This window comes from Sapajus apella, unplaced genomic scaffold (assembly GCF_009761245.1).
Source record: "Sapajus apella isolate SASKATOON/1434 unplaced genomic scaffold, GSC_monkey_1.0 scaffold95, whole genome shotgun sequence".
Classification (NCBI taxonomy): Eukaryota; Metazoa; Chordata; class Mammalia; order Primates; family Cebidae; genus Sapajus; species Sapajus apella.
In genome coordinates, this window is record NW_022437035.1 from 7,366,686 (window position 1) to 7,392,802 (window position 26,117).

Genomic DNA, 26,117 nt, shown 5'->3' on the forward strand with positions numbered 1-26,117 from the left:
GAGCTCCAGTAAAGAAGTTTCCGGAGGCATGGGAACCCAGAGCAGGTCAGTCTGCAAGGAATGAGAGCCCCTGGGCAAGCTTAGCAGGGTCTGGTGGTTGCAGGAAGTTTCCCCTGGCCTGCTGAGGCCGAGTGTCCTAGAGCCTCTAACCTACATGGCTCTGCTGCTTGAGATCCCCTCGCACCAGAATAAAAATAGCCACTCACTTCAGAGCAGCTGACAGCGGGTGCTGGGCTGCCTGGGAGGAGGGGGAGCCGAAGAGAGGGAGGAAGGATGCCTGAGCTCAGCCCCAGCTGTGTGACCTTGGGAAAGTCACTCCTCCTCCAGCCCATTTCCTGAGTGGCAGAATGGGAGTGATGATGACATCTGCCTCAGGGTGAGAATGAAGTGCCGGGGACATAACATGTGACACTTGTTACCAATAAGAAACCCTGGAGTGAAGCCTCGGCAGAAGAAATGCTCCTTTGTGCCCCGTTTACTTCTTCCTCAGGGAAGCCCTCCCTGATAAAACCCCCTTTCACCTTCCCACAATATCCTGTATCAGCGTCTACACCTTCCCAGATGGTAACCACAGCATGACCTCCCTCATGGTTGGCCTGGGTCTGGGTGACCAGGGAGGGTAAGGAAGGAGGACAGAGCCTTCAGAACCATTGTAATCCTCGGGTGCCCCTGGAAAGTGGACCGAGGAAAAGGAGGGAGAAAGAGACAGGAAAAAGACTTCTCTCCCTTCCCTGTTCCTGGTGTGTTTACTCTGAGCCAAAGGGCCAGAGGGCACATGTATCCTTTCACAGCCAGAACCAGCCTTCCCCGTCCATGCTTTGTACCTGCTGTTCTCTCTGCTTTCCTGCCAGGGCATTTCTCTTCTTCAATTTGGCAACCATGGACTTTCCTTCAAAGAAGGTGTTCGACAGTCAGCTCCTCTGTCGGGGAGAATTATCCACCGCCTCTCTAGGAGCTCCAGGCTCTGTCCTCTCTCTACTGGGTTGTATGATCCCTGGGCCTCGGGTTCTTCCTCTGTCCAATGGGGGCCTCATTACCAACCTTGAAGGGTTAGTATGGAGAGTAACGGATACACCATCTCCTGCTAGCATCCTCCCTTCCTATCCCTGCCCACACAGCCTGAAGGACAGCCCTGAGTTTTCAGGAGTGGGCTGGGTGAGCCCTGCCCCCTGCCTCAGTACACTATCCCACCCTGCCCAGAGTGAGGGCAAGGAGGGAGCCAGAAAGGGCCTCCTGAGACAGCCGTCTCCAGGGGGGCGGTTCTCCCTGACAGCGGCCCCCAGCCTGCCGCCCTGAGCCCCAGAGCCTGTTATCAACCTCCTTAGTCATCGCACCAGGAGCTCAAATATAGCTCCAACTCACTCCCTTTTCAGCTGGGGTCCGCCCCCAACCCCCTTCTCCTGACAAGGCCAGGCTTGGGTCTTAGAGCCCCTTCCTTGTCCTCCCATGAGTGTAACCACTCTCAGCCTCAGTTTCAGCATCCACCAAATGGGCAGGCTGAAGTCAATGGTGATGATGATGATGATCAATACAGAGCAGCCGCCTTTATGGAGAGCTTGCTGTGCCAGGCTCTATGCTAAACATTTCATATATGTTATCCTGTTTAATCTTCACCAGCAAATTTAGAAGGTGTCTGTTGTTTTGATTTCCCTTACACAAATTGGGAATCAGAGTGACCCCCTCAAGTAAGACAAGGGTGGGACCAGAAGCAAAGTCCCCTGCAGGGTCTGAGCTCAGGGAGCTGGTGGTGGGAAATCCTGGGTCGCCTTCCTGAGGCAAAGGAGCCCTCTCTAGACACATTTGCATGACATTTGCCTGACTTCCAAAGGGTACTGATGCCCGTGTCCCAGCCTTAGGTGGCTGAGCCCTAGGACTGGTCCCAGAGGCCTGATCTGCCCCCATTCCCATTCCCTCCAGGATTGCATCAGAAGCTGAGTAGTCATAGTCTTGGGGGCTCCCATTTTCTTTTCTTTCTTTTTTATTTATTTTATTTATTTATTTATTTTTTTTTTTTTTGAGACAGAGTCTCGCTCTGTCACCCAGGCTGGAGTGCAGTGGTTCGATCTTGGCTCACTGCAACCTCTGCCTCCTGGGTTCAAACAGTTCTCCTGCCGCAGCCTCCCAAGTAGCTGGGATTACAGGTGTGTGCCACCATACCCAGCTAATTTTTGTATTTTTAGTGGAGATGGGGTTTTGCCATGTTGACTAGGCTGGTCTCAAACTCCTGACCTCAAGTGATCCGCCCACTTCGGCCTCCCAAAGTGCTGGGATTACAGGCATGAGCCACCGTGCCCCGTCCAGGGGCTCCCATTTTCTTATTTGTAAAACAGGAGTCAGGGGATGAGGCAGTATGACTTTGAATCTTCCTTCTCTTTCTGGTGACCTGAGCCTCAACACCATGTCTATTTTCATATCCTGACTGCCACCTCCAACCCCACTGCTACCTCTTCCATTAACACAACACCATCCTCAGTGTTGGTACCACCACCACCTCTGTCTCTGCCATCACCTCCACCACCTTCACCACTACCACTGCCAGCCCCCCACTTCCATCATCATAATTACATAAATCATCACATCGGCCGGGCGCAGTGGCTCAAGCCTGTAATCCCAGCACTTTGGGAGGCCGAGGCGGGTGGATCACGAGGTCAAGAGATCGAGACCATCCTGGTCAACATGGTGAAACCCCGTCTCTACTAAAAATACAAAACATTAGCTGGGCATGGTGGCGCGTGCCTGTAATCCCAGCTATTCAGGAGGCTGGGGCAGGAGAATTGCCTGAACCCAGGGGGCGGAGGTTACGGTGAGCCGAGATCACGCCATTGCACTCCAGCCTGGGTAACATGAGTGAAACTCCGTCTCAAAAAAAAAAAAAAAAAAAAAATCATCACATCTACCACTGTCACCTTCCCCGTCACCACTGTCACCATCTCCATCATCACTGTCCAAAGACCTTTCTACCCCAACACCTAATATGGCCTGAATCTCTGCCCCTGCAAATTCCAGCAGAGATGCTGGCCTGAAAATACAGATTAGAACTCCAGACAGTCAAGCAGAGGTAGGAAGTGCATTCAGGAGGGGAAAGTGAGGCGTCTGCCTTCACGTAGGAGACTGCACAGGCCCATGGAGATGCTCCATGTTGGTTAACAGGCAGCTCTGCACACAGAACTCTGAACATTTTCTGCCTAAAGTGGGTGGGATCACTGCCCTCTAAGCCATCAGACACAGAGAGTCCACAGCCATCCCTGACCCATTCTGACCCTCGTCACCCATTCACTCTTCTCATTCATTTATTAATTCAACAAACACTCCCTTAGACCTGTTGAGGACCATGCCCTGGGCTGGGTCCTGGCTGCAGTTCTCAGGCCTGCTTTTAACTCTCTTGCCAGTCTGTTACCCTACTGCTGGGCCCTTCTCCACCTAAGTTCCCTTCCCCTAGATACCCCAAAGGGCTTGTGCTAGTCTTGGGTCACTAAGTTTTCTCACCGAAACACAGGAGACCTCCTCGGTTCACCAGGTGACCTTGAGCAAGTCCCCCACCCAAACCACACCCAGCGAATACTGAAGAGGGGAAAGCTGAGAGAAGCGGGGCTGGGTCAGGCCTGGCTGTGGGGACATCTGAGGGCAGCTAGGTGTCTGCAGAAGAGGAGGGGCTGGTTCTAAGGCCCGAGATGGGAAAGGACTGCAGTGGCAGGAGCCTGAGTGTCTGGTTCTGGGTTGGGAAGGATAGAACCTGGGGGGGGTGGTGGGGGTGGCACCAAGACCTGAAAATGGGGCAAGGGTGGGGGCCGGGGCAAGCTCTGAGCTGGCAGGGAGTCAGGAAGGTCACAAGATCGGGGCAAGGACTCAGTTGTCTCTGAGGCCCTGGAGAGGGTGCTGACCTCTGAACCACCTGTCCTACCTTAAGGCAGGTGTGTTATTGCCCCACCCGGTAGCAAAGGGATGGCCAGGCCTAAGGCAGAAACGTGGGGGTGGACAGACAGCCTCCTTCATGCTGCCAATTGGGACCTGGGTCAGGCAGATGGGTACACTCTCCTCTCCCCGCCCGCTAGCAGTTCCAGCCTCAGCAGCCAGCTTGAAGGATTCCCACGGGGTAGCCACCTTGCTGTGGCCTCCTCCAGGCTGGGAAGTGGGAGCCTGTGCCTTTAAATTCTCAGCAGGTTGAAATGGCTGATGACATCACTGGTTCCCGGGAGCAGTGGAGCTGGAGCAGGAGCCCGAGGGAGCCCAGGCTGCCGGGGCTGCAGACATGGAGGGCCAGAGCAGCAGGGGCAGCAGGAGGCCAGGGACACGGACTGGCCTGGGTCCCCTGCCCATGCCCCAGGGTGTTGCCCAAACTGGGGCACCCTCCAAGGTAAGACCCCTGAGACTCAGCGTCCCTCGCTTTCCTGATCTCTGGTTCCACACCCCCCCACATACACTGCAGGCACCCTGGTGCTCCTAACTGAGGGGCTGGTACTTTCCTCTGCTTACTGAGCAGGGGCTGGGTGAAGAGAGCACCCTGGGGGCTGAGGGGCACTGACAGGATGCCCGGAGAGAGATGAAGTTAGCCATTTCCAGGAGCCCCCGGGAGAGCCCTGGTCTGGGTGTCAGAGGACCCAGCTGTGCTCTGGCTTTGCTGTGTGACCTTGGGCAAGTTGCTTTTCCTCTCTGAACCAATGCAAAATGAGGGGGCTTGTCACTGAAGACTAAAACTGTGACATCTGGGATGGCTAAGTTGTTAGTGCTGGAGGCGGTGTGGTGGTTGCAGGGAAGCCGGCACACAGTGTGGCACTTGGAGCCAAGGAGGGTGCCTAAAACGCAGCCTCAAAGAACTGAGTTTGAGAAGGGAGGTGGAGATGGAGTTTTAGGTACTCTGAACCGAGAAGGACATGGGACAGAGACAGAACTGTATCTCTGGGGGCAGGGGCTCCCTGGGCTCTGTTACCTGACCCAGAGCAACCCTGGGGCGAGTGTAGACCTTCTTCTGCCCTCCTTGGCAAAGGACACTTTATCCTGTCTTCTGGAGATAAGGGACATCAGAAAGAGAGAATAGATGGGGAAGGAGGAGAGGTCCCTGCAGGACTCCGTGACTCCCCTCCACCCACCTGCCAGACATAAAAGCGATACTTCCTTGCCTGTCCTTTCAGGTAGGGGAGAAAGTGGAGGATATAAGAGGGCACAACCTGGGCACAGAGAGATGTGACATCAGGATCAAGTTAAAATCCTGGACTTGCTCTGAATGCTGGCTAGATGGAATTCTAGCAAATGTTGGGTTCATAAATGCAACCGATGTGAGACAAAGATTCCCCAGAACATAATGTGGCCAGGGACCCTAGACCCCATCCCTTCATTTTACAGACAGAGAAACTGAGGCCATGGGCAGAGAGGTGCTTGCCTAAGGTCACACAGAGCTGGGCTTTGAATCTACACAGCCAGTCTCAGCCCCCAGCTCTGGCTGCTTCGTGGAGCTCTGGGAATGGGTGAGAGAACAGAGAGGGCTGTAACCAAGGGGTGTGGGATGTTTAGGGGGTGGTGAGGACATGAGGGTTCCTGGGCATCATGAAGGACAGAAGGGAGAGGTATTTAACAGGCTATACCCATAGGTCTGTATCTTGGCAATAAAAAAATAAAAGAAACAGGCTGCACCCAGTGTGCCCAGACCTGGGATGTCAGGTCAGTAACCATGGCTGGGGGAGCTCCAGGGACTGCAGTGGGAGGGTTGCCCAGGGAAGCTGCCCAGAACAGGCAGGGTGTGGGTGCCAGCCAGGAAGGCAAGGCAAGTCCTCAGGTTAAGGTTCACACTCTGCCTCATTTGAGTCAGGATCTCAGTTTCCCCATCTGTGAAAGAGGTTTCAGATTTAAAGGAGGGGATAGGGTTTTGTGTCCTATCTCCTCCAAGACAGAAGTTGACCTGCAGCAGAATAGATGGAGGTGAGATAGTAGGAAGAACTTCCTTGGAAAGATGTTAGCTAGATAAAATCTGCCAGGGTCTATATGAAAGTTGGGGCGCAATGTCCTGGTTAGGGTCACTCTGAACCTTTGACTTGTCCTCCACAAGGTGGACTCAAATTTTCAGCTCCCAGCAAAGAAGAGCGCAGCACTAAGACCCTTGGAACCAAGGTTGGCCCTGGCACCTGTGGGGCCACGAGCAGCTACGTCAGCTTCCTCAGAAGGACCGAGGCTGGCTCTGGCATCTCCCCAAGCAATCCTGGCTCCACTGTGTACCCCTGGAGGGCAGAAAACAGCTCCTGCCCACCGCAGCTCCAGCCTGGCCCCAACATCTGTGGGCCAGCTGGTGATGTCTGCGTCAGCTGGACCAAAGCCTCCCCCAGTGACCACAGGCTCAGTCCTGGCTCCGACGTCCCTGGGGCAGCTGGTGATGTCTGCCTCAGCAGGGCCGAGATCTCCCCCAGCCACCCTAGGGCCCAGTCTGGCCCCAACCTCCAGAGACCAGAAGCAGGAGCCTCCTGCCTCCGTGGGACCCAAGCCAACACTGGCAGCCTCTGGCCTGAGCCTGGCCCTGGTTTCTGAGGAGCAGCCCCCAGAACTCACCTCTACCCCTTCCCCAGTGCCCAGTCCAGCTCTGTCTCCCTCTCAGGAGCAGGCCCTGGCTCCAGCCTCCATGGCATCAGCCCCAGCCTCTGTGGGACAGACATCAGCTAGACAGAGGGATGCCCCAGCCCCTAGACCTCTACCCACTTCTGAGGGGCATCTCCAGCCTCCAGCTCAGACATCTGGTCCTACAGGCTCCCCACCCTCCATCCAAACCTCCCCAGAGCCTCGGCTCTCCCCTTCCTTCCGAGCCCGGCCTGAGGCCCTACACAGCAGCCCCGAGGGTCCTGTTTTGTCACGGCCACCCCAGACCTTGCCCTTGGATGTGGGCCAGGGTCCTCCAGAGCCTGGGACCCGCTCCCCTGGACTTCTGTCCCCCACCTTTCGGCCTGGGACCTCCTCAGGCCAGACTGTGCCCCCACCTCTGCCCAAGCCACCCCGATCACCCAGCCGTTCCCCAAGCCGCTCCCCCAACCGCTCTCCCTGTGTTCCCCCAGCCTCTGAGATGGCTCTCCCAAGGCTTGGCACCCAGAGTACAGGGCCTGGCAGGTGCCTGAGCCCCAACCTTCAGGCCCAAGAAGCCTCAGCCCCAGTCACCACCTCCCCTTCTATATCCACCCCGTCTTCCTCCCCTTGGTCAGCTCAGCCTACCTGCAAGAGCGACCCCGGCTTCCGGTGAGGGGGCCCTCTCCCAAGAAAGGTGGCTGGGGCTTAGCTCTGAGGTTAGACATTCTTCCAGGGTAGATGGCCTGCTCTACCTCAGTTTCCCTCTCTGACGAAGAGTCTTTGGGGTGGGGGTTGCTGGGCCTACTCCGAGACCCTCGGAAGACAGTAACCCCTCCTGAGGAACTTGCCCCATCTCAGTTGATCTCCCCAGGGAGAGTGTGGCAGGGGGACAAGATGCGGGCCTCCTGTGGGTCCTTCTTAGGGCTTTCGCCCACACCTGCCTCCGTTTAGTTCCCAGGGAGTCCTGTGAAAGGAAGCTTGAGGGTGAGGGAGTGGTGCCAGGACTAAGCCCTCATATGCCCCTGCCCGCAGGATCACGGTGGTCACATGGAACGTGGGCACCGCCATGCCCCCAGACGATGTCACATCCCTCCTCCACCTGGGTGGTGGTGACGACAGTAACGGCGCAGACATGATCGCCATAGGGTGAGGTGGCAGAGCGTGTGGACCCCCTCCTGAGACCCTCAGGCCTTCCGGGCCCTCTACCCATGGCAGGGGCTTCTAGGGTGCCTCTCCAATCTGATGGCCACCCCCCATTCCCACCCCTCAGGTTGCAGGAAGTGAACTCCATGATCAATAAGCGACTCAAGGATGCTCTCTTCACCGACCAGTGGAGTGAGCTGTTCATGGATGCGCTTGGGCCCTTCAACTTCGTGCTGGTAACGCCCCCCTCACCCACTAGACGGCCAGAGACCCTGCTGAATTCCTGGCTCCAGCTGTACCCTGCCTCACTGTGGGGCCCGCTGGGCCTCTGTGGCCGGGTCCATGACATGGGTGGGTGGAGGAGCAGACCTGAAGGTGGGTGCGAGGGTGGAGGAGTCGTGTTCTGTCCCCCAGCCACGTGGCCTCCCACCGCAGGTGAGTTCAGTGAGGATGCAGGGTGTCATCCTGCTGCTGTTCGCCAAGTACTACCACCTGCCCTTCCTGCGAGATGTGCAGACCGACTGCACACGCACTGGCCTGGGCGGCTACTGGGTGAGCCTGCGAGCGGACCCAGAAGGGAATGGGACACGTAGGGCGTCCTAGATTAGTCCCGGGGCCCAACGCACCCGCAAGGTCCCCTTCCCATTCTCCACCCTTTACCCTGAGGCCCACCCCTCCCCATGCACTGCCCAGTACCACACCCTATTCCTCCGTAGTGCCCTTTTCTCTCCCATTTCTGTGTCCCATTGTTGTTCCTCATTTCCCTAGGACCCACCCACCTTCCACCCGCATCTCCTCTCTAACCCCCGCCCCAATGCCTCACCTCTGGGCCTAAGCCCCGCCCATAAGCCTCCCAACTTGCCTCCCTAGGGTAACAAGGGTGGCGTAAGCGTGCGCCTGGCGGCCTTCGGGCACATGCTCTGCTTCCTGAACTGCCACTTGCCCGCACATATGGACAAGGCGGAGCAGCGCAAGGACAACTTCCAGACCATCCTCAGCCTCCAGCAGTTCCAAGGCCCCGGCGCACAGGGCATCCTCGATCATGAGTATGGGCTGGGGTGGGGCCAAATGGAATTTGGGTGGGGCTAGTGATGGGGGTTTTTCTACCAGCTTGGGTGGGGCTTATGCAGAGAGGCGGGGCCTATGGGGGTAAGTGACCACCCAAACTACTAGTAAGAACCCGAAAGCAGAGAACAGTTGGATGGAGAGGGGAGGAGCCTGTAGGACGGAACTTTGCTGAGGGGCAGGGCCTTGCTGAAGGTCAGAATCTAATTTCCTGTAGACCACTTGCCCTGCTCCCTATCTGCTCTTTGGCGGGCTGGAGGCTCTGGCACCACTCACCCACTCACCACATCCCCTCGGGTTGGATGGGGCCTGGAAGGATCTGGGCTGAGCTCTTACCCCCATGGACCCGTCGACACTCACCGCCGCCCCCACATCCCCCCATCCTCCACCCCAAACAGCCTCGTGTTCTGGTTCGGGGACCTGAACTTCCGCATTGAGAGCTACGACCTGCACTTTGTCAAGTTTGCCATCGACACTGACCAGCTCCATCAGCTCTGGGAGAAGGACCAGGTGGGGTCCTTGGCCCTAGAAGCACACAGAGCATGTCCCAGGACACGCCTGTACCTTAGACTACCGTACCTGTCCTCACCTGCCCCACCCCCTCTCTGGGCGTGGCAGAGCCCAAGCTGTAGTCCAATTCTGCCCTCCTGGACCCCCCACAGCTCAACATGGCCAAGAGCACCTGGCCCATTCTGAAGGGCTTTCAGGAGGGGCCCCTCAACTTTGCTCCCACCTTCAAGTTTGATGTGGGTACCAACAAATATGATACCAGGTGAGCTCAGTCTGAGGATGGGATGGTGAAGTGGGCTGAGCTCTTCTCCAGAAGACTTTGGGAAGAGGGGCAGGAGGCAAGGCAGAGGGTTGCACCTTGATCCCCAGCTCCTGAAACTTGGGGTACCCCTGCTGACTGCAGCGCCAAGAAACGGAAGCCAGCGTGGACAGACCGTATCCTGTGGAAGGTCAAGCCTCCAGGTGGGGGTCCCAGCCCCTCCGGACGGGAGAGCCACCGACTCCAGGTGACCCAGCACAGCTACCGCAGCCACATGGAATACACAGTCAGTGACCACAAGCCTGTTGCTGCCCAGTTTGTCCTGCAGGTGAGTTCTGGCCTCATCCTCCCTGCGTAATATCCCCAGACCCAACTCCGTATACCACTGCCTGCCTCCATTACCCTTTGTACAACCCCTTGTACCTGCCCTCAGCAGCATCCCTTTGTTGTAACAGAGGGGGAATGGAGTTGTGATCTCCATTTTCAGATAAGGAAGCTGAGGCGCAGACACATGGCATCACCTGCCCAGGTTCACACAGCTATGAAGAGGAACAGTTAGGATTTGAACCCAAGCCAGTCTGATTTCAGAGCCCATGCCTTTACTTTTCTTTCTTTCTTTCTTTCTTTCTTTCTTTCTTTCTTTTCTTTTCTTTTCTTTTCTTTTCTTTTTGAGATACAGTCTTGTTCAGCCACCCGTGCAGTAGCTCGATGTCAGCTCACTGCAACTACTGTCTCCAGGGTTCAAGCAATTCTCCCATCTCAGCCTCCCGAGTAACTGGGATTACAGGCACCTGCCATCATGCCCAACTAATTTTCGTATTTTAGTAGAGATGGGGTTTCACCATGTTGGCCAGGCTGGTCTCAAACTCCTGACCTCGGGTGATCCGCCCGCCTCACCTCCCAAAGTGCTGGGATTACAGGCTGAACCACTGCACCCAGCCCTTGGTGTTGTTTTTCTGTTGTTGTTGTTTTGAGTTGGAGTCCCACTCTGTCGCCTAGACTGGAGTGCATGGCGCGATCTCGGCCATTGCAACCTCCACCTCCTGCTTTCAAGTAATTCTCCTGCCAAAGCCTCCCGAGTAACTGGGATTACAGGTGCCCACCACCGAGCCTGGCTAATTTTTGTATTTAGTAGAGATGGGGTTTCACCATGTTGGCCAGGCTGGTCTCAAACTCCTGACCTCAGGTGATCCGCCCACCCTGGCCTCCCAAAGTTCTGGGATTACAGGCATGAGCCACCATGCCCAGCCCTGGAGCCCATGCCTTTTCTACTAATCTCTAACTCCCATCTTTTGAGAAAGATTTAGGGTAATTTATGTTAAAATTCCCTTATAGGCTGGTACAGTGGCTCATGCCTGTAATCTCAACACTTTGAGAGGCTGAGATGGAAGGATCGCTTGAGCTCAGGCGTTCAAGAGCAGCCTGGGCAACATAGTGAGACCTCATCACTAAAAAAATTTTAAAAGGCTGGGAGTGATGGCTGACACCTGTAATCCCAGCACTTTGGGAGACCGAGGCTGGTGGATCCCATGAGGTCAGGAGTTTGAGACCAGCCTGGACAACATAGGGAAACTCTGTCTTTACTAAAAATACAAAAATTAGCTCTGCATGGTGGTACATGCCTATAATCCCAGCTGCTCAGGAGGCTGAGGCAAGAGAATCACTTGAACCTGGGAGGTGGAGGTTGCAGTGAGCAAGATCGGGCCACTGCACTCCAGCCTGAGTGACATAAGCAAGACTGTGTCTCCGGGAAAAAATACAAATACAAATAAAATTTAGCTAGGTGGTACACACCTGTATTCCTAGCTCTTTATGAGACTGAAGTGGGAAGATCACTGGAGCCTGGAAAATCTAGGCTGCTATGAGCCGTGATCATACCACTGCACTCCAGCTTAGGCAACAGAGCAAGACCTCATCTCAAAAAAAGAAAAAAATTCACAATATACATCATCTTTTTCACTACTAGTATCTTAAAAATAAAAAAGAAATTCACATATATAATAAGACCAGCAAAATCAAACTCCACGTAACATTCATTCATATTCATTCATTCGTTATTTACCGAGTACTTACGGTCTTACCATATGCCAAGCATTATGAGAGTGTGTAGTGATGGGGAGGGAGAGCAAAGATATAAAAAATACAAAGCTGAACTCTTAAGTAGTTACTATAATTTAGTATTGTATTTAGGATTGAGGTTTCTGGTTGCCAACATCAAAAGGGGAAATCCTGGAATGTCAGAACCAGGCCTGTGAGACCATGCAGTCCACTCCCTGTTTTTCTCTGGTGAGATCGGAGGCTCCTCGTGGGGTAGGCACATGCCCCAAACCATACACAGGTTCTGCAGTGGCAGAGCAGGGTAGATCCCATCTTTTCAGCCCTTAACCCCAACTCTGGGCTCTTCAATTCTCTTGATCTGATAAGAGGGAGCCCAATAGAGGCCAGAAAATGTTTTTTCCTGGTAACTCTGTCACGTGGCCAGTCACTGGGACATTGGTCAATGTCTTTAGCTGGGAATGGAAATATGCCCATGCTTGGCCTGCCATGACCTCTGGCAAAAGGGTTGGGCATGAAGATTTAACCTGCAATCAGGAACCTCACCTGGAAAAACACTCCTTTTGATATCCCACCTTGTCCTTCCTGCCTCCTCCAGGACTTTGTCCCTTTAAAAACATTTCCCAGCCAGGCACAGTGGCTCAGGCCTGTAATCCCAGCACTCTGGGAGGCTGAGGTGGGCGGATCACAAGGTCAGAAGTTTGAGACCAGCCTGGCCAACACAGTGAAACCCCGTCTCTAGTAAAAATACAAAAATTAGCCGGGCGTGGTGGCATGCACCTGTAGTTCTAGCTACTCAGGAGGCTGAGGCAGGGGAATTGCTTGAACCCAGGAGGCAGAGTGCAGTGAGCCAAGATCGTGCCACTGTACTTCAGTCTGGGCTACAGAGCAAGACTCCATCTCAAAAAAAAAAAAAAAAAATTCCCATTGAATATCTACTACATGCCAGGCCCCATGTAGCACACTTTACATATGTCATCCCTTTGAATGCCTCAGCAGACTCTGAGATGTCCCAACTTTCCTCCTTGTTTTACTGTGAGGGAAATTGAGACTCAGAGAACTTAAATTTCTTACCCAAGGCAATGCAATCAGAATAGGGCTCAGTAGGGGTTTTGACACCACAAGGCCTTGGAGGGCATTTTCAAAGGTCTACCCTTGCCAGCCCCTGTTTTTAGGAACTCAGGAACAGGGAAAGAATGTGCCAGCTACTTCTGGAACAGCTCGGCTCAGAAGCTGAGGGAGGGAAACCTGAAACTAGGTAAACAGGGGAAGAGACAAAGATCTGGGATTGGCACCACCTGAGCCCTTCCCTGAAGGACAGAGCTGGGCCAGTATACTGGCAGCCTGCCACCTCAGCAGCTCCACCCATTCAGGTGGCACCCCTGGTTGGTCTGGGTTGACCTTGGGGAAAGGATACACATGGTTATAACTTTCCTTCATGGACTGATGACAAGGTAATAGTAGCCACTTAGTACTTAGACTCAGTTGGAGAAACTGAATCTTGGGATGGTTGGAGCCTGGCCCAAGGTCACATGGCGAGTTAGTGGTAGAGCCTGGAAATGGACTGAGGTCTCCATCCTCCCACCCAGAGCTCTTCTTGCCTGCTCGGGAATATTCAGCTTACCCCAGAATACCCAGTACATCATAGGACTTTATTGGTCTTCCTTGCTAGCATAGAGACAAATCATTTATTGAGTACTTACTGGTATACTGGGGTATTTATGGGATGCTTTACAAATGGTATCTCACTGAATCTGCTGAATAACTCCAAGAGTGAAATAAGAGTCCCTGAGTTTGGCCAGGCATGGTGGCTCATGCCTGTAATACCAGCACTTTGGGAGGCTGAGGTGGGTAGATCATTTGAGGTCAGGAGTTCAAGAACAGCCTGGCCAACATGGTGAAACCCCACCTCTACTAAATATATAAAAATTAGCCAGGCATGGTGGCGGAGGTTGCAGTGAGCTGAGATTACACCACTGCACTCCAGCCTGGGTGATAGGGCAAGATTCCATCTCAAAAAAAAAGAGTCTCTGAGTTTACAGATGAGGGCCCTGGCATTCAGAGAGGCTGAGGAACTCACCCAGCCTGTCAATGGCAGAGCCAGAGCCAAACCCAGGGTCTGCTAACTTCAAAGCTATGGTCTCACTCACTCCCTAACGAGGCTGTGGGCAGAAGGAGCCCTGGATTGGGAGGCCGCACAGGGCTTGGTATTTATACTAGACCTGTTCTGCCTCAATTTCCCAGTCTGTAAAGTGACCTCAAAGGCCCTTTGTCTCAGGAAATTTGTGCTAAGGCCCAAGAGCCCTAAGTGTGTGGGATACTAGAAGGTATCCCCTGATGTGGCCCCCTACCCCTGCCTTGCCTGGACAGTTTGCCTTCAGGGACGACATGCCACTGGTGCGGCTGGAGGTGGCAGATGAGTGGGTGCGGCCCGAGCAGGCGGTGGTGAGGTACCGCATGGAAACAGTGTTCGCACGCAGCTCCTGGGACTGGATCGGCTTGTACCGGGTGAGAGGGGCAGTGGGAGTCAGCGGCTCAGGGAAGAAAGGGGATTGGAGGAGCAGCTGGACAGCATGGTGGGGTTATGGCTTGTCCAGATTTTGATGCCACATTGGGAGACTGCTGCCTCAGACATTAGAGGATCACAACACTGATTCTACAACACTGATCCCCCAGGTGGGTTTCCGCCATTGCAAGGACTATGTGGCTTATGTGTGGGCCAAACATGAAGATGTGGACGGGAATACCTACCAGGTACTTAAAAAGAGTGGGAAAGGCCGGGGAAGTCCTTGTTGCCCTTGGGAACTCAGGACTCAGCTTGGGGGCTCTCAGGTGGCCTTCCTGATCCCAACTTGGGCCTGTACCCCTGGGCCCACCAGGTAACATTCAGTGAGGAGTCACTGCCCAGGGGCCATGGAGACTTCATCCTGGGCTACTACAGCCACAACCTCAGCATCCTTATCGGCGTCACTGAGCCCTTCCAGGTAAGTGGCCAGAGTGCTGGGCTAGGGGTGACTCAAGACTTTTTTCAAATGCCACAGCCCCTACATTCTGCTCCTTGAGCTCAGACAAATAACCTGACCTCCCAAGATCTGCCAGCGAGAGAGGCAGACCTTGGGAGGTCAGGTTGGAGAGCAGGGCGCCCCAGTGACCAGCATTTTCTTCAGATTTCGCTGCCTACCTCAGAGTCGGCCAGCAGCAGCACAGACAGCTCAGGCACCAGCTCAGAGGGAGAGGATGACAGCACACTGGAGCTTCTCGCACCCAAGTCCCGCAGCCCCAGTCCTGGCAAGTCCAAGCGACACCGCAGCCGCAGCCCGGGACTGGCCAGGTTCCCTGGTCTTGCCCTACGGCCCTCATCGCGTGAACGCCGTGGTGCCAGCCGGAGCCCCTCACCCCGGAGCCGCTGCCTGTCCCGGGTGGCTCCTGACAGGAGCAGTGATGGCAGTAGCCGGGGCAGTAGTGAAGAAGGGCCCGCTGGGTTGCCTGGCCCCTGGGCCTTCCCACCAGCTGTGCCTCGAAGCCTGGGCCTGCTGCCCGCCTTTCGCCTAGAGACTGTAGACCCTGGCGGTGGCGGTTCCTGGGGACCTGATCGGGAGGCCTCGGTCCCCAACAGCCTATCTCCCAGTCCCTAGGGCCATCAGGGGCTGGAGGAAGGGGGCCTGGGGCCCTGAGGATTGGGTAGGCAGATGGGCCAAGGTGACCACCATTCTGCCTCAATCTTTTGCAAACCCACCTGCCTCTCTCCTGCTGCTGCTCCAGCTGTATCTGCACCTGCCACTCTGTCCTGGCCAGGGGTGGACAGCTGGGATCCCCCAGAACTCAGTCCTGGCACCTCAACTGTGACAATTAGCAAAGCCCCGCCCAAGACCCCATCTGGGATGATGGTGGAACTCTGGCAGATGTCCCAATCCTGGAGGTGATCCGTTAGGAATTAAATTCTCCAGCCTCACTCCTGGCTCTTTTCTACTTGTTAGCAGTCTTAGGATGGGGGTAGTCAGAGGCAGGGACTAAAAGAGGTAAGGGAATGACAGAACTGACATTTACCAGGCACCAGCTGAATACATTATACATGCCATCTCCTTTAGTCTGCACCACAATCCTGTGGGTTCAGTGGTATTCTTAGACCCATTTCACAAGTGAGCAAACTGAGGCCTTTAAGAGGCCTCATCAACCTCTCAAGATCAGACACCAAACCACAGTTCAGCTAGTTGTTGTGGGGAGGGAATATGTACTAAGTGCTAAGTGCTATATATGTATTGGTTCACTTAATCCTCAACAAACCTATGAGGTAGCTCCTATTTAGAGACCCCCTTTTCTCAGAGGCGGAAACTAAGGCTTAGAGTGCAAGAGGGAGGTCCCTTGTACCAAGGCACGGAGGAGATCTGAATTTAGGTTCAGGGTTGGGCCAGGAAGGGCACATCAGCTTAAAAGAAGGGGCTCTCCTGGGAGGAGAAGCCCTCTCCAACACCCACCCCAATCCTGGATTCAGACACAGACATTTGTGTGACATCCCTAACTTCCCACCTGCTACCCCAGGCCACAGCAGCCAGGCACTGGGGCTCCCCTAGACAGCTTTTTGAGGCATGTATTATTTTTGCAACATGGACGCATATGTACCTCCTCCTGGTACTGCCTGGGGCTGCTGCAATAAGTTACCCTTTCCTCATTCCCATCTGTATGTGATGCTCACTGTCAAGGCCAAAGCCCAGGGCATCAGAATGAGCTTCCTGAACACCACGTCCAGGCACAGAAGAGTTGTGTCTCAGCTCAAGGTCACCCAGCACAGCAAGAGACATGGTCCAGCGTTTGGGTCTTGAGATCCGCCCCCATTCAGCCTCCTGATTGTCCACAGGAGCCTCTACCATGCTTCAGTCTAACCTATGGAGAGGAGGCCAAGATTCCTAGGGTCTGGCAAAGCCGCGGGCAAGGTCCAGGATGGTGCCCAGGAACGCTGAAACTGAGTTCACTGGCTCCAGGATTTCTGCCTGTCGGCTCTCCTGGCTGCCTGGGTTAGCTGCAGGCATTGGTTGTGGAATGACACGGGGCGTCTCCAGGGCTCTGAAGGCCATGCCTGCATCTCGTCCCTGCTTTTATCCTGGTGCTGGCGTCGCCTCTGCTGAAGCCTCCGCAAGTGCCGGGCTGACACCTCGATGGCCCTAGGGTCTCTGAAACAGCTGTAAAGAGAGTAGAATGGGGCAGACGATCAGGGCTGACAAGGATCCCACCCTACGCTGCAGACAGCGGGGCTGAGGCCCAGAGAGAGAGGGAGGGCTGGGGCCAGAGTCACCAGCAAGGCAGAGAGGAGTGGGTTTCACCGAGAAAGGGTGTCATCAACATGGGCTGGTACCTGGAGGCCTGGGTTCTGCCACTAGCTGGCTATGGAAACCCAAGCCAGAAGCCTCAGTTTCCTCCTCTATGAAATGGGAGAGTTAAGAAGGAGCTGGCTTTGAGAATCAGAATCCAAATGAAAGCAGGGCACAGTGGCTCACACCTGTAATCCCAACACTTCAGGAGGCCGAGGGGGGAGGATCACTTGAGTCCAGGAGTTCAAGACCAAATGAGATTGTGGATTAGGAGTAAGAGTTAAACACACATTTTGCTGTGTGCCAGGCAGGCAGGGCATGACCTAGGTGCTTTGTGCCATTTCCTTGGCTCCCACAACAATTTTACAGACAAAGACATGGAAGCCTGGAAATTGCCAAAGACGGGTGGGAATCAAATGACACAATCAAGATGCAGCCCACAGAGGCCAACTGCAGAGCTGGACCTGGGGCAGCCAGGGGTAGAGGCACAAGGCTATGGATGGGAGCACAGAGGTCCCCCAATCCTTTCCCCTTCCTCCTTTGCTCAGATACTCAAAGTGGGTATAGGCAACCCACCCCTTGAGAAAAGCCCACCATTCCTCCTGACTCTGACGTCACTTACTCTTTGCGTTCCACACAGTCCAGTGGAGGGGCCAGCTTGAAGCAGGAGGTCATGCCCAGCAGTTCCCAAAGCATATTGGTGACCTCAGGTGGGCTGTGGAGCCTCAGGAAGCGTGCCAGACTGAGAATAGAGGCAGGTTCAGACAGGGGTAAGGCCTCACCAGCAAGGGGCCCCTTCCCATGCCCGGCAGCTGGCAGTCCACCCCTAAGGGTTCTAAGGGGCCTCACCGGCGTGTGCAGTTGCAGTGGAAGAGGGGCTTATGGGCACTGTTGAGCAGCTGGAACTTGGTTTCCTGGGGCCCAATCTGGTGCTCACACTGGTCCAGGTGGCGGCGGAAGCTGCGGCAGACACGGTGGGCACCTGAGGGGTGGGTGTGGTATTGATGGGAACCCAGTCCACCAGGGAGGCCCCACCAATGCCTGTGCCATCCAGGAGAAACACCAGCACATGTGCTCGGTCACACACACAGTCTCCCTCCATTTCATGCTGGGGTCTTTGTGCTCTCAGTGTGCTGCCCTTATGGGAGTGCCTCCCTACCCCCAGCCCCCTAAACACAGCAGTGCTGCATGGGGGATGCCCAGAGACTGACAGTAGCCAAGAAGGGCTTCCAGGAGGCAGAGGCTGCTAAACTGTGGCTGGGAGAGAAGAGGAGGAGAGGAGGAACAGCAAGTGCAAAGGCCTCGTGGTAGGAGAGAGCCTGCTGCTTTTGAGGAACCAAGTGAAATTTGCGAAACTAGAGTTTTGACCGGGGGTAGATAGGGTCTGCGGGGCCAAGGCTTGAGGGCCTGTGAGTGTTGGGACATCACTGGCCAAGATAAAGAGGCGTGGTGGTGGGTGCACAGTGGGGCAAGCAAGATGTGGTCAAATTCATGGATTATGAAAATCCCATGCTGCAGTGTGATTTGATAGGAGAGGTTGGGAGATCCCAGGAGGCAACACATGGCCACCCCCAAACAGAGGCAGGGACAGCCCCTTATGCCAGGAACCCCCAGGATTCAGTTCTGAGCTCACCCTGAGATTTTAGGCCACCCTGTGAGCCCTGGAGGCCTGTGAGGGCTACATCAACTCCAGGGGAGACCACAGGGTCCTGGAGGGCTGTTGTGTTGGCTTTGCTGGGGTGCTTCGACCCTTTCTGCTGTGGTGGCCATTTCCAAAGGCGCTGCTTCTGTTGAGGCTTGGGAGGGGCTGGGCTCTGGGGGCTGGGAGTTGGGGAGGTGGTCCGGGAGCTCCAGGAGGCATTGTAGAGGGTCCTGGGCTGGAGGCGAGCGAGGGGCACCATGCCATACTTCCTACACCTGGGGGGTGGCAGTTGGTGCAATTAGGGACTAAGAATTCCCCCTCCCAGAAGCCCCCAGGGTCATCTCCACGGAGATCAATGCTCTGCCAGTCCCATCTCCCATCCCACTGGGTCATGGGGGATACCCAAGGAGGGTCTACATTCCGAGGACATGCAAGATGGAACATCATCCCCTAGAAGACAGACAGATAGGCCTCTCTCACCAGGCTTGGACCCTGGCTCCCTCTCTATCTGGAAAGGGACTCGAGGGGATGGCCACATACCCGCCCCACCAGTACCACGCCAAACACGCCTCCTGCTCCTCCAGCACAAAGCAGGGAATCTCCAACACGTTGAAGAAGGCCACGCCCACGATGTCCGAGATGGAGTCGCGCTGGTTCTGCAGGCATTGCTGAAACCTGCCCCAGAGCAGACACTCAGGACAGGACTCTGGGGCATGGAGGGCTGTCTGGCTCTTCCCCCAGCCCACCCAGCCACTACCCAGCTGGTGGTTTGGGGTCCAAGCATCCCTTCTCTCTGGCCTCAGCTTTCCTACCTGCACTGTGGGGTCCAAGCTGGCTGAGCTTGAGGATCCTCTGCAGTCCCAAAGTCTAGTTCCCCGGTAACTGGGTAACAGCGCCCTGACCCTTAGCTCTGGGGCCTCGCTGCCTGCCACCAACCTGGTGTCACAGTCACAATGGGAGATGGTGTGGAATCGGTAGTTTCGGATGCCATAGTTGTACTGCAAGGGTGAGATGTTCTGTGGGCAGCGGTCGTGTTCCCGGCAACAGAGGTCAGGTCCCTGGAAGACCCCTGCAGGGAGGGGAGGGGACACCAGCTCAGCAGGGTCCTAGGCATCACACACCAGCTATGCCCGCCCCAGGAGCAAGAGGGCAGAGACCTCACCCCAGCCCTGACACAAACGCCATGGGGGTCCTCAGACCAGTCACTCGCCCTTCTGTGGGACTGTCAGAGTTTCAAAGCTGGAAAAGAGAACCAGAACTGCAGCCCTTGTTGGGCAACTCTAGATGCCAGGCAGCCCACCCATAAATGCATGGAAAGGTCTTCCTCGGGGGAAATGGACTCTGCCTCCAGAGTTCCCAAGCCCATGCCCCAAGTAAAACGTCAAAAACATGAATGGAATGGCAAACAGGCAGTGTGCAACCTTTCTCACTGGCACAAGGAGGTTTTGCCACAGGATGCCAACCTGCCCTGAGTCAGGTGCCAAGTCCTCCCCCAACCCTGCACACAAATGCACAGACAGCTGTACTGAGAGTGCAAGAAATTCATCTATGTTTATTACCATGTAAGCAAGAGCACTCTTTACTAAGCATTTCCCGCATGCCTGGCACTTCCCACATCCAGGCTCACAGCCAGCCCTGAAAGGGAGGTATCACCTTCATCTTACAGGTCAGGAAATAGGTTCAAAGAGGGGAAGTGACTTGCTCAGCTTGTATGTGCTGAGGTGGGATTTGAACCCAAGCCTTTGGTCTCAGGGTCCATTTTGCTGGGCACCTCGTGCCCATAAAGCCTCTTCCTGGGTAATGGCTTTTTGGTTCAGTTGAACCTGGATCGCCCCCCACCCCTGGCAGCCTGCTGACTCCCTCAGATAGTATTTAATGAGGACTCCCAGGTTTGAATAAGACCTTCCCCAACCACGACCTCATTTAAGCACCCTATGATGAGATTCATGGTTACTCCCACTTTACAGATAAGGAAATTGAGGCTCACCGTGGTCAAGTCACTCTCCCAAGGACACACAGCCTAGGAGAGTAAGGACTAGAGCTGAAGAAACCTTGCTTCCCCGACCAGATCCCCAAACCCACACACCCCTTATGGCTCACCCAGCTCCGAGGAGTTCCCAGCAGAGTCTCCGAGTCCACACCACAGCGTGCCAGGCATGGTCCACCCTCTCTTCTCTCTCTGGTGCCCTCCACCAGGCACTGCGTTCTGCCCAGCTGCTCGCTTCTTCCTGGCCCCTGCTGGACTCTCCTCAGGCCCTTGGCATGTCTCCCACTGACTCTGAAGAGTGGCCAGTGCTCTCTGTAGCTCGGGTCCAGGGGTGTGGGTGAAGGAGCCCCGTGCAGTCTGGTGAGCACAAAGGGCACTGTAGGCTGCAGTGAGCTCCGGCTCATCCTCCCAGCTGCATGTCTGCAGCCTCCTATGCGCATCCCAGAGGGCATGGATCAGGACCAGTCTCTGGGCATCCTTGGCCAGGAAGCTCAGGGACCCCAGGGTGTTGCCAGGGATGGGCTTGGCCAAGTGGCAGGAGGTGCTGTGCCAACAGAGGGCAGGGGAGCCCCCCAGGGCCACCCCCAGGAAGCCCAGTATCTTGAACAGCACTGCCAGAACCCCCATTCTGCTCTGGCCCAGCCCAGTAAGACAAAGACCCTGGGATGCCTGCCCTTGGTGGCCCCACGAGGCGGCAGCTGAGCAATTGAACGGAAGCAGAGTCCAGCAGGCCTGGTGCAGTGGCAGGACCAATGAATGGAGCTGCAGGAGGAGGAGGAAAGAGGCTGGAGTATGGGGTGATCTTGGGCTTGTAACCGAATCCACCGGCTGGGCAGGGTGCTGATTGGCTGAGGAGTGCACTTCCCCAGGGCCCACGCCCCCACTCTCCCTGCCCTTCTCAGCTCCAGTCACCTGCTGCCAGCCCTGCCTGGACGGGGACTGTGGGAGCCAAAGCCTTAGGCTGTGTGTGGGGCGGGGACCAGGCAGGGGCTTTCGCATCTCCTCAAAGGAAAGGAAGAGGGTTCAGGAGCTTTGGGGAGTGCCCTAGATCCCACCTTTGTCACCCTTACCACAGTGGTGGCACCCACCTCCATCAGGCTGGCAGGGGGCCATGGACCTCTGCCAGGGCTGAGTGAAGGAAGTGAGAGCAGGGCTGGGGCTCTGAAGCCACCAGCCTGGGAGCTCCCAAGGCTTCTGGGAAAGGGAATGCCACCTGGGGGCTCCCTGGCCAAGTCCTGGTTCTTAGAAAGGCTCTTGGCATGCTCAGGGGACAGGGCTCCAGGGCTCCCCACTTCCCAGGACTTCAAGCAGGAGCCTGGCCTAAAAGCAACGCTCCTGGTCTGATAACTGGAGGAGACGTAGCAGGAGCAGACCGATGCTCTGGATTTGAAGGAACTGTGGTCCCCAGAGTAGCAGAGAGTGGCCCAGGGTCTATGCCTGTGGCCGCCTCCATCCCCGGACACCTGGGGGGCACAGCAGGCATCATATGTGCCCCATGCGGCAGGAAGTTCTCCATCAGGAAGGGACTATACCCAGGGCTATATTCCTGGGTCCCAAAGTCCAGCTTCCAACCATCTAGTAAGGCCAGGGTGCTTATACCCATTGTGCAGATGAAGAAACTGAGGCTCAGTGAGGGTGGAAAAACCTCAGGTGACAGGCTCCAGCTGGGGAGGGCTTAGAGGCTGGGAGTACAGCTCTTGGGAGGTCTGGCTGGGATCACGGCTGGCCAGGACAGTGACTTGTCTGTCATCCATCTGTCCACCAGCCTGCTGCTTCTCCAGCCTCCCCCTGCCCCGGGCTCTGTCTGAGTCTCTTCCAGGGGGATGAGCCCCAATGAGGCAAAGCCAGGGACAGAGCTGGGGAGGGGAAGCTCACTGTGTGGCAAAGGGGGAAGGGAGCTGCAGCGTGGGCAGGTCCATCTCTGTAGCTTCAGAACCAGCCTGGGCCTGTGGCTCAAAGGGTCATAGCTGGGAAGAATGAAGAGAAGGGAAAGAGGGTGGGAGCCAAGCCACTTCTCCCCAGAGGTTGAGAAAGGGGGTTTGGAGTAGAGCGAGTGGTGGCAGAGGAGGTAGAGAGACTTGGGGTTCCCAAGGGCAAGGACACTGCTGAACAAAGGTGAGTCCCATCATGCTGGGACTTTCTCCCATCATAGAAAGTGCCACCCACCTCTGCCCCATTTTCTGTGTTACCGAGGCCTTCCCTGCCCATCACCTGGGGAGGCTGGGAGGTATCATACCAGGAGCCCAGCTTTTGAGGTCAGACAGATCCAGCTTGGGTTTCCGCATTGACCCTAGGCTTGGAAGTCTTAACTTCTCTGAGCCTTAGTTTCCTCATCTGTATCATGGGCATAATCACAGTAGTCATTCACAGGATGTTGGGTAAGATTCCCAGCACAGTTCCTGGCACCCAAAACACCGTCACTAAAGCCTCAGGATACCTCTGGTTGGGAAGCACTTTACTCAGGAGAAAGCATGTTCCAAGGTTTTGGGGCCACAGCATCTGTGATATCTGAGAGCTCAGGCTAGATGGCAACTGTGGGAACAGTGGCCAGGACACTACCTGCCTGGGTCACTCCAGGCTTGTCCCTGTCCCTTTCTGAGATTCAGTTTCCCCCTGTGTACAGTGAGAGGTATAGTGGAGTCGACCTTTGACGTCTTTTCCAATCTGGGTTCCAAGAGCATCGGGCGAGGGCTTGCCCAGGCCTCAAGGGAGGGTGTTACTGAGCTTTCCGTCCAGACTCCACCCAGAGACACATCAGTCAGCCACAGGACAGGCTCAGAGTCCTGCCTCCCACTGGGGTGTCCCTCAGGCCCCAGAGCAGCGGGGCCAAACCAGCAGGACAGGAAGGCCTGGGTCCTGCAGGCGGAAGGGGGCCTGAGGCTTTCTCCTGAGTCTCCACCTGTCCAGGTGGGGCAGGGTGCATGGTGGGTCCCAGTGGGGAATAGGGGTGGGGTTCATGAGAGAAGGAGGGGCAGGGTTCCTCATTCCTCCCTGTGAGATCATCTATCCCTGTCTTTTGCCATCCCCCGGCAGGTATTGTGCCCTTTTTAGCATCTCTCCCATCCTTCTGTGTCTCTTGGTCTCTTTCTCTAGCTTTGATTCTCATATTTCTTTTTTTTTTTTTTTTTAAAGGTGGGGTTTCACCATGTTGGTCGGGCTGGTCTTGAACTCCCGACCTCAGGTGATCCGCCCGCCTTGGCCTCCAGAGTGCTTGGATTACAGGCGTGAGCCACCGCGCCTGGCCAATTCTCATATTTCTTTTTTCCTCCTCTATCCCTGCTTCTCTCCATCTTTCTGTTTCCCTCTGTAACCCTCCATCTGATTTTCTCTCTCCATTTCTCTCTCTTCTCTCTCTTTACAGTTTTTCATTGCCCCATTCTGCTTCATTCTCTCATTGCGCCTCTCTCTCTCTCTCTGTCTCTCTCTCTCTCTCTGCCTTCTTACCTCCCTATTTCTCTTTCTCATGTTTCTGCCCTTCCATCTCTGTGAGTATCTCTCTGTGTTTCTCTTTCACTCTCTTTTCCCATTGCTTTCTTTTTTTTCTTTCTTTCTTCTTCCTTTCTTTCTTTTTTTATTTTTTTCTTTCTTTCTTCTTTCTTTCTTTCTTCTTTCTTTCTTTCTTTTCTGAGGTGGAATTTCTCTCTGTTGCCCTGACTGGAGTGCAGTGGCATGATCTCAGCTCACTGCAACCTCTGCCTCCCGGGTTCAAGCAATTCTCCTGCCTCAGCCTCCCAAGTAGGTGGGATTACAGGTGCCCGCCACCACGCCTGGTTAATTTTTGTATTTTTAGTAGAGACGGGGTTTCATCATGTTGGCTAGGCTGGTCTTGAACTTCTGACCCTGTGATCCGCCTGCTTCAGCCTCCCAAAGTGCTGGGATTATAGGTGTGAGCCACCGCGTGCAGCCTTTCCCATTAGTTTCTTAATTTCTCTCTTTCCCTCCCTCATTTTCTCCCCCATCTCTCAGTTTTCCTTTTTCTGTTGCGCTGTGTCTTTTGGCTTCTCTCCTTTTTTTTCCCTCACCACCTCCTCTAGCTGTCATTTCCTTTCTCTCTGTGTCGCATTTTTTCCCTCCGTCCTTTGTTTCCCTCTGTGTCTGTATCTGGGTCTCTCTTTCTCTCTCCTTCTGTGTTTCCAGTACTCCCTCTCTCCTAATCCATCTCTCTTCTTCCCTTCTCTCCTCTGTCCCCTCCACACGGTGACCACCACCGCAGGCCCAGGAACACAGACGGGAAACCCCTAACCCTATGTGCCCCCCCTTTCCCATTCAGGTTTTCCCAGCCATGACTTCACCTGCAGCTCACTACCCCTGCCCCTCCCTGGGGAGACAGGCAGGGTGGGGCTTCTCATCCCATATTCGGGAGGTATGGAGTGAGGCCCAAGAAGAGGAGTGTCTTGCTCACCCAGCAGATCCAGAGAGAAGCCAGCTCTGACTTCCCCTGGCATGTGGGAAGGGCCTCCCCCAGGGGAGACTCTTGGCTGTCCCACAGCCTCCCAGTCTCAGGCCTTCCTTCCCCAATAGTCTGAAGGGTGTCTTCCCTCTGCCCCATGGAGCTGGCACTCCCAGCCTCACCCAGGGGCCTCTCTGTGGCTCTCTGTACCAAGAGAATGGAGCGGGCAGTGCCTAGCTTCAGAGTGTCCATTCAAAAACAAGGAGTTACTGAGCCTACTATGTGCCAGGCACAGGTTGAGACTTGACACAGCATGCAAAAGAGAGAGGAAGGGGGAGGGAACAGAGCACTCAGGAGAGGTGATGGAGAGAGAACTCATGCCCCAGGGAACTGGAGCCTGGCAGCCAGAGAGGGGCCAGGGCGTGGCTGTCAGCTGGGTCCTTTAGGAAGCTGCTGCCAAGCCAGAGTGAGAAGTGCAAAAGATTTATTAGAAGAAATGCCTATGAAAGATACAGGGGGAGGAAGCAGGACTGGGGCAGGGAAAGCCTGCGGACTGTGTTTCAGATCTGACGTCTATGGGAAGAGAGCAGAAGGAGGGTTGGTTGAGAAGAGCCTCATGTTGCAGTGCCACTCTGAAAAAATCTCAGCCAGCCAGCAGGGAGCTCTGGTACAAAAAGCGCCAGTAGAAGAGTCCCAGTTGGGCAGAAATGGCCAAGCCCTCATGTCCCACCTGTGCCCAGACATAGGCTGGGGGGCTTCCCAGGAAGACAGTGGCCTCTACTCTGCAGATCCTGACGGTGCTGTGGCTGGAGTTTAACAGACTGCTGACACATCTGGGAACATACCCATTCATTTGGCTGGGGCAGCCCCCATTGCACACCAGGAGAGGAAACCCGCATCCACGGAAGACACCCAGAAGGCATTCTTCTTCCAGGAGATCCTGGGGTTACGGAGTACAAACCCATGGATATAGGACCATGCCTGTAAGATGTCCAGGTAGTTCAGCCCCTACCATACCTGCCAACAACAAAGCCCAGCCTTAAGTATGAGGGAATAAAGAATGAGACACAATTTGTGTCTAAAACTAAACATCTCAGTAGATGGGAAGAAACACTTTATTCAATTCAACAGCATATTAAACTAGAATAAAAGAGAGAGACAGAGAGACATGGGGAGTCAGGGACACTACAGAAATCATTCTAGGTCACAGAGCAATAGTA

General features: G+C 55.1%; 2 protein-coding genes across 3 annotated transcripts; one reads left to right on the top strand and one right to left on the bottom strand.

Annotated features, from left to right (window-relative positions):
• Positions 1-3,817: 3,817 nt before the first annotated feature.
• Positions 3,818-15,524, top strand: INPP5J (inositol polyphosphate-5-phosphatase J). 2 transcript variants are annotated; one of them, XM_032256922.1, is made up of 13 exons: positions 3,818-4,354; positions 6,041-7,209; positions 7,573-7,686; positions 7,811-7,919; positions 8,119-8,235; positions 8,554-8,729; positions 9,147-9,258; positions 9,411-9,520; positions 9,662-9,845; positions 13,943-14,080; positions 14,249-14,326; positions 14,452-14,556; positions 14,740-15,524. In XM_032256922.1, exons 1-13 carry the CDS (start codon positions 4,250-4,252, stop codon positions 15,205-15,207), a joined length of 2,985 nt encoding a protein of 994 aa, XP_032112813.1. In that variant the 5' UTR covers positions 3,818-4,249; the 3' UTR covers positions 15,208-15,524. The 2 variants fall into 2 exon arrangements, with proteins under 2 accessions (XP_032112813.1, XP_032112814.1); XM_032256923.1 differs by having other exon boundaries at positions 3,831-4,354; positions 6,041-6,102.
• A 110-nt stretch (positions 15,525-15,634) lies between these two features.
• On the bottom strand, positions 15,635-21,384 carry PLA2G3 (phospholipase A2 group III). Its single transcript, XM_032256931.1, has 7 exons — positions 20,621-21,384; positions 19,457-19,589; positions 19,061-19,195; positions 18,512-18,795; positions 17,728-17,860; positions 17,501-17,620; positions 15,635-16,749 (listed from the first exon to the last, which is right to left on the bottom strand). Exons 1-7 carry the CDS (start codon positions 21,132-21,134, stop codon positions 16,539-16,541), a joined length of 1,530 nt encoding a protein of 509 aa, XP_032112822.1. The 5' UTR covers positions 21,135-21,384; the 3' UTR covers positions 15,635-16,538.
• Between the last annotated feature and the right edge of the window lie 4,733 nt (positions 21,385-26,117).

Excerpts from the sequence above, each read along its gene's own strand:
- PLA2G3 (XM_032256931.1), bottom strand. The coding sequence starts at position 21,134 with ATGGGGGTTCTGGCAGTGCTGTTCAAGATACTGGGCTTCCTGGGGGTG. Across the intron at positions 17,861-18,511 it reads GGGTGGCCTAAAATCTCAGG|GTGCCCACCGTGTCTGCCGC; the intron begins GTGAGCTCAGAA and ends CCCACCCCTCAG. Across the intron at positions 17,621-17,727 it reads CACTGCAACTGCACACGCCG|TCTGGCACGCTTCCTGAGGC; the intron begins GTGAGGCCCCTT and ends CTCTATTCTCAG.
- INPP5J (XM_032256922.1), top strand. The coding sequence starts at position 4,250 with ATGGAGGGCCAGAGCAGCAGGGGCAGCAGGAGGCCAGGGACACGGACT. Across the intron at positions 7,920-8,118 it reads GGCCCTTCAACTTCGTGCTG|GTGAGTTCAGTGAGGATGCA; the intron begins GTAACGCCCCCC and ends CTCCCACCGCAG. Across the intron at positions 8,236-8,553 it reads CTGGCCTGGGCGGCTACTGG|GGTAACAAGGGTGGCGTAAG; the intron begins GTGAGCCTGCGA and ends TTGCCTCCCTAG.